At 49.8% G+C, this 7376-nt stretch overlaps 1 protein-coding gene across 1 annotated transcript; it reads right to left on the bottom strand.

The window, feature by feature from the left end:
* Positions 1-1468: 1468 nt before the first annotated feature.
* C1QL3 (complement C1q like 3) lies at positions 1469-7130 on the bottom strand. The gene is made up of 2 exons (XM_075495525.1): positions 6528-7130; positions 1469-1710 (listed from the first exon to the last, which is right to left on the bottom strand). The coding sequence occupies exons 1-2, from the start codon at positions 7113-7115 to the stop codon at positions 1531-1533; spliced, it is 768 nt and encodes a 255-aa protein (XP_075351640.1). The 5' UTR covers positions 7116-7130; the 3' UTR covers positions 1469-1530.
* Positions 7131-7376: the final 246 nt, after the last annotated feature.

Genomic DNA, 7376 nt, shown 5'->3' with positions numbered 1-7376 from the left:
CCCCTCCCAAAACCAAAACAAATAATAAATCTGTTTTCTGAATAAAAATACTCTGTGGACATTACTGGTATGACTTTTTTTAAAGCATTTTTATAACTATGTAACTCATAGTACCTGTGTTTAGTTTAATTCTCCAAGCCATTAATCCTTTATATGGATTAAACTTCTTTGAGACTTTATATATATCTCTCTCTATATATATATGAATGAGAAAAATAGGTTTTATTACACACTTTTTTTTGCACGTAAATATCTGCTTCTTTCTTTGCATATGTGTTATCATTTTTGGTAATATGCTTATCTGTGTCCATTTCATAGGCACGCCTTACTACGAACTGGTAACTAGCTACCATGGAAAAGGTCTGTGTGACAACATTTTCCCACGTGTCAGATCTACTCTTTCTTTGTGGGAATAATCCCACTAACTTCAGTGAGACAAGACACCTAAGACAAATATGGTTTTGACCCATTATATTCCTATGAAATTCTAGTTGAACATCTGCAATATGTTAAGTCATAACTATTTCATTAAAAATAGTACCCAAGTACAGACTAAGTCCTAAAAGACTACTGAAGACTAATTGCTGCAAAGAAAACACTCTACCTTAGTCTGAGGATGTGGATGCCAGGCTTGCTAAATATTTACACAACTAACCATCAAGAATGGGCCTGTAAGATTGCCTAAATATATATTTACACATGTTTACAAATTAAAAGCCAAACCCTTTTTCCACTAACATCAGTGGGAGTTTTGCCGTTGGCTTCGGTAGAATCAGGGATTCGGTCCAACAGAATAGTTTGTCAACTTACATTTTTCAGAAAAAAAAAGTATTTCTTCTATGCTTCTTTTTCTTTTAAAACACAGCTAAGGGGAAGACAAAATTTAAACAACTCCACTGGATTGATTTTATGTTAAAAGGCTAATGTAAACCTACAAAGCAGGAACATTGAGTTAAGGCTTGAAGCTGATTAGTTTCTAGTTTTAAGTGGAAGGATAAGAAAAGTACAAGGCAAACAATTCCTTTGGAGAGAAAGTATGTTCTGATTACCTCTTCCTTTTATTGTAAAATCATTCCTCACCACACTATGAGTGGACTCCAAGCATCATTGTTAGCAAGTAAGTCACAAGAACCAAAGCTGAAGTATGGATAAAGCAGCAAGATCATAACACATCAAAGTATCATATACACTGAAGAAATAACTCAGCGTCCTTAGGTGGGGTTTTTTTTCCTATAAAAATTTGATCTATGTAGGACTTCATTCACATGGACACTAACAATGAGGAAGTATTTGCTTTGGCGGTAGTGGATCGCACATCTGTTTAACTTGTTTTGTAATTTTTTAACATAAGGTTTCTCTGTGTTGTACAGATGTGAATCAGGTAGCATTCGACGTTTTTTCCCCGCTACTGAGGTGTTCGGTGGTCACTCTGCTGGGGTGCTTGTTTCATTGACTTTTGCCACGCAAATCCATTGCTCAGAAGAGCAAGCTTCATTTTTGGACCGGTTTGGTGGGTCTTTTTACTCATTATCAGTCAGCATAAATAATAAATCCAGAAAATGTGCTGTATTTATTGTTGTTTCCTCCATGTGCTTTTCCTCCATCTAATTTAATGTAAACTTCGTCTCCTGGCTCCAAGTGAAGCACCACGCTGTTACTGGCATAGTCGTAGTTCTGATCAGCATCCTGAGCAATCGCACTAGCTCGAACCTACATAAAATACATAATGAGTGGTTAAGAAAACTCAGATAATTTTTACTGCACAGCGAAATACAAGCATATCCTCAACGTTTTATTCAGCATGTGTTCGTTGCCACTTTAAATGTGCAGGAACATACATTGTGTTTTTTTCATATGGATATTACAATACAATATTTGAAACTAAAGCAATAACCTGCTCATTTCTTGGTTAGCATATTAATACACAACTGCTTGCACTCCGGTAAATGTTTGGAGCCTTTTTTAAATATATGCATAATAATAGCTAGAGATCGGAGAACTGAATCTGGTCATGTGCCAGTTCTACCTTGGTTTAACTTTTATTTCAGTGGAACAAGTGATAGACATTGGCGAGGATCCACAGTGAGGCCCTATTGATACCAGGCTGGGCTTTTTCCAGAGGCAAGTTATTGTCATACTACTAATAGAATCACGCTGCAGACAGAATACCAAAAGTATACACCCACCCACACATGCACACGCCAATGCACACAAGCAGGTAAGCATCCTAGGAAAGGATCCTAAGGTTTGGAAAAACTGTTATTGCCACATTTCAGTAAGCAAACATTTAATTTCTATGTGCTGTAAGAGATGTACGTTCGAAAAATCACAGGCGAGTCGCTATTTGCTTTAAGAGGTTTTGGAATTTACAAGTAATTGAGAACTTTTCATTTGCAACTTTCACTTAAACATATGTTTTTTCCCATTTCTCCCTTGCCGTTCCACTACTGATTAAATTTGACATTACTAGCAAACTGGAAGCAATCTGTAATTTCAAGATGTATGTTGGTTTCCAGCAATGAACAGCCTGTGCCACTGTAAGACTCCAAATCATTTATATCTAATTTGACCCTGTTTGGTAAAATATTTAAACTTAGTTGTATGTGATTTATTTCAGTGTAACACATCATCTGCTTGTTGCTTGTCTTTGTTCTAGCGTAGTTACAGAGCAGTAAGTGATTTAGTGGTGCTGCAAACCTGAACTAAGTAATAATGCATGACTTGGCGTACTATATGTGGGATTTTATCTGTTCTGAATTGAAAAAATAGGCTATAAGTCACAAATTTCCATGGATTCCTTTCAAAGTTTAAATGATAAATTTCCATATTAAATTTTCATGTGATATCATCTGACATTAATATTGAAATGTTAAAAAGGCGGGGGTTCTTTACCATGCAGGATCTTATGGCATTATGCAGCTTAAAAATCACAGTAGGTGGAAATTCTTTATACATCCTGTAAGAAGAGTGAGAAAGGCTTAAAAGACTTTTAGTGGTGTGACAGTCTGCAGCTTTAAACTGATAGATGGCAGGATGATAAACCACAACTATTTCAGGACTTCTTGATCCTGAATTGCCTGGTGGTGTTTACAGAGGCGATCTATTTTGCTAGTGTTTAAGCAATAATTATTCTAAGCAGAGGGTATTTCCTCTGGATTAATGACTAGCAGGGTGGAGTTGAAAACTCTGGGCCATTAACCCTGGAAGTACCCTCCGAAGAAAATAGCGGGCTGAGACTGTTGCTGGTAGTGTAAATGGAAAGGGCAAACGGGAAGGAATAAAAAGGCTTCAGATGAGGTAGAAAAACTTTCATAGACAACTAGTATCTTGTGTACTGGCAAACAAAATGGTTTAAATTACTTTCCAAATTGCCATTTACGTCCTAATGAAATGCTACTTTGTGGATTTGCCTAACATGTAGTTTTTCTGTGGATAGTAAAGGAGAATTCAAATTGTATTAGTGACTATCCTAAGGGAGTCAGTGTATGGACACTGACTACAACAGCAATGGATATTTCATTTTTAAGATTCTAGATAGTACATACTGGCTGAAGAAAAAAAAGATTCTGGGTATTGAAAGTCTAGAAACCAAAGTGTAGATCTTACTGCCCTATATATAAACAAATGTCCTGTAAGCTCCTGTGTGCTATTCTTAGACGTGTTACCTCCTTGTTTGGTTAGCCAGAGCAGTTTCTTTTTAAAGCCTGGGAGAGAACAGTCTCAAATGAATTCTCAGCGTACTCAAATTCTCAAATTCTCAGAATTCTCAAAGTGAATTCTCAGCCGCAAGAGGGTAAATGTATCCAAAATTAAACCATTAACGGACTAGACATTTCATAAGTTGCATGACTGCTCACCTCATCTTTCGTGAAGTTACGCTCTCAGGTTGCACACACATACTAGCTAAGCTATGTGATCTCAGCACTTCCCTGTTCAAGCTTTATAACCGTTAAAGAAGGCAGTGTGTTAACAGTGGAGACCTTGAGGTTCCTCCTGTGCATTGCTTAGGAATGATTTTGTTTTCTGTAAGCCATATACTTTCCAACAGCTTGGGTTTTTCCATTGTTAGAAAACACTGCATTTATAATGTTATCTTTGCCAGACTCCATTTAACGACTTACTTACTTACTTCCAAAATTTCTGAGCTTTCTTACAAATCATACAGAGTTAACTGCTATCACATCACATCAGCTTTAGTGTTTCAAGTATAAATCGTAATCAAAAGGAGACACTGCTGCATTAAAACTGTGTGTCAATTTTAAATAATTTGTATGCAGATATTTACCTAAATACTTATCTTTGCATAGATATATACAGATATAAACGTAGAATCCCTGCCCTTTCTTTTCTTTGAATCACTGCGAGTTTAATTTGTCTCATGTCTGGTACTGGAAGTAGTTATATTTGGGAACAGTTAGACTTCAGGCTCAATATTTATAATTGGTTACTTTTTAAGGAGTACTGGTATGTATTTATTTTTCAGGGTTTGGGAAAATAAACACTTTAAAACATTATCCATAGGGGTCAAAAACAGATTAATGTTTTAATTGCAAGTAAAATGGTATTCTCGCGGTGGACAATATTGCCGTTGTGTGAAGAAACCAAAGCGAATATATTACAATGTGCTTTGGTTTATTAGTGCTGGTTTATCTGCTGAGACAGTGTTTATGGTAGACAGTTTCTAATTTAATTAATTGCTGCTGATTTCCTCATTATTCTGTTTTCACAGTACTTCTGAGGAGCCATAAACACAAGGTTAAGAGGCTTATCAGATTAATTTACCGGCCGGGCCGCCGCCGCTCCCACCCGCGCAGAGCACAAAGGGCCGCGGCGCGGCTCCCGCCTGGGCCGAGCTGGCGGGGCTCGCCGGGGGAGGAGACAGGCAAACGAACGGGCCCCTCCGCGACCTGCGCGGCACGGCGGGGACGCGGAGTCCGGTTTCCAGTCCGACGGACACGGCGTGGAGCGGATCGACCCCGCCCAGCCACCCCGCCGCGGGGCGAAAAGCCCGGGGAGAGCGGCAGCGCTGGGCTCCGGGCCCCCCGGGCCTGGGAAAGCCGGCAGCCCGGCCCTGTGCCCCCGGCGTGCCGGGACAGCTCAGGCAGTGAATGACCTGTTGAGCGGCTGCTGCGCGGCTGGTCCCTGCCCTCCCGCCGCACGGGGGGCCGGGGGACCGGCGGCAGCACCGCGGGGCTCCCGGAGTCACGGGAAAGCCCCGGCACACCGCGCTCCCCCCCGGGCACCCAGAGCGGGAGGGGTGGCGGACAGCCTGGCGGTATCGCTAAGCGCTGTCATAATTAGAGCCGGCGTATCCGCGTCCGTTAACTACGCACGGAAGGGCAAGATCGCGAAGAACGGCTCCCCGGGGGCAATGTTACGGGCACAGCCTCTGCGAGCGCGGTGGCAACGTTTATCCTAATTAAAATGGATGATTCCTCTGTCTTTCAGACGGTAGCATCGCAAGATCTTTAATGGATTTTGAACGTTCCGTCCCCGCGCGGGGGCTGCCGGCAGAGCCCGGGCCGCGCCCGTGTTTGCCGGACGCCCAGTGTGCCTCCAGCGCGCGCCCCGTCAGCCGGCGCCTTCCCCGGCGCTAGCCCGCCACGGGGCGAGCTCTGCGGACGCCGAGCGCACTCGGTTACCGGCTTTCGCTGGCTGAGGGAAACCTCGCTCCCCGCCGGGGACTGAGCGCGTCAAAATCGGCGCCCCGCTGCGTGGGAGCCCTGTCCCGTGCCGTGGGTGCTTTCCTCCCCCGCATCGCACCTTCCCCCACGCAGGAGCACCCTCTCCTGAGCTCACCCGCCGCCCCCGACTCCCCTTCATTCCCGGGGAGTTTCCCTTCCCTGCGGGAACGCCCGTCCCCGTCGTCCCGGGCTCCGCTCGTCCCCACACGGGCAGCGCTGCCTGCGCGACCGCCCCGACCGCTCCCGTCCCGGCCGGGCTGAGGGCAGCGCTCCGTGGCCGCGGGCTGGCCGACACCGGCCGGGACGGCAGCCGGCGCCGGGCGGGGAGGCCGGGCGCCGGTCAGGTGCCGCTCTGCCCGCGGGCCGGCCCGGATAGCGGGCTGGGAGCGGGCGACAGCGGCGTGACTTTTCGCGGCAAAGAGCGCGTTGAGTCCGCATTCACCCGGCGGCCCGGGGCGGCCTCGGCTTTGCGCGGAACCCCCAGCGCCTCAGGGGTCCTCGGGCACCCGAAGCGGAGCGGGGCAGCGCACCGCTCCTCGGCCCCGGCGCTGCCCGCAGGGTCCCCGGCGGCTGCGGAGCGGCGGGCGCCGGCTCGCCCGGGCTCGGGCCCCACGCCCCCGCCCCGCGCCGCCTCCAGCGGCCGCCCGGCTCCCCCTCCCCTCCCCGCCCGCCGCCCGCTTCCCGCCCTTCCCGCGCCGCTCCGCTCCGCCCGCTCCCCTCACGGCACCCGCTCCCTCAGGGAGTCCGGCTCCCCCTCCCGGGCGCCCGCTCCCTCGGGGAACCCGGCTCTCCCGGGCGCCCGCTGCGCTCATGTCCCCGGCTCCCGCCCGGCGCGGCGCCCACCTGGTTGTTCTTGCAGAGGTCGGCCCACATGCTGGTGCCGTCGCCGCCCCGCATGAGCACATGGTAGGTGAAGAAGTAGATGCCGGGGATGGAGCAGGTGAACTTGCCGGTGGTGGGGTCGTAGTGGTTGCCCAGGTTGGTGACCACGTCGTCGAACTTGAGCACCTCGTAGCCCTCGTGCTGCCGCTTGAGGCCGGCGTAGAAGGCGATCTTGGGGACGGTGCTGTAGGTGGCGGCGCTGATGGCCCCCGCCGCGTTCAGCCCCGGCGCCCCGGGGGGGCCCGGCAGGCCCTGCCGCCCCGGCTCGCCCTTCTCACCCGGCGGCCCCACCGGGCCGGGCGGCCCCGGCTCCCCCGGCGGGCCGCGGGGCCCCGCTTTGCCCGGCCGGCCGGCCTCCCCCTTGGGCCCCTGGATGAAGGTGGGCAGGGACTGCATGAGGCCGCGGTCGGGCGTGGCCGCCGTGCTGGGCGCCTTGGTGCCGCCGTAGGGGTCGCAGACCATGCGGCAGGTGCCCAGCATCTCGTAGTGCGCCGAGGTGCCGGCCGAGCTCACCAGCACCGGGATGAGGATGACCAGCAGCAGCACCATCACCACCCCCAGCGCGCCGGCCGCGATCAGCCGCCGCCTGCTGCCCACCAGCCGGCTCAGCGCAGGGCGATCCTCTTGCCTGCTTTTGGACAAAATCTTGATGGTTGGTCGGGGACCTCCTCAGAGCCGAAAAACCGCCGAGCCCGCGCGAGCTCGGCTCCCCTGGGGCTTCGCCGCCCTCCCGCTGCCGCTGGCGGCGGGGGCTCCCGCGGGTCGCGGCGCTCCGCTGCGGCCGCTGCAGCCGCCGGGCGGGCGGGAGAG

This window comes from Mycteria americana, chromosome 2 (assembly GCF_035582795.1).
Source record: "Mycteria americana isolate JAX WOST 10 ecotype Jacksonville Zoo and Gardens chromosome 2, USCA_MyAme_1.0, whole genome shotgun sequence".
Classification (NCBI taxonomy): domain Eukaryota; kingdom Metazoa; phylum Chordata; class Aves; order Ciconiiformes; family Ciconiidae; genus Mycteria; species Mycteria americana.
The sequence above is the reverse complement of the archived record's forward strand: the minus strand, read 5'-3'. Positions and strand labels throughout refer to the sequence as shown.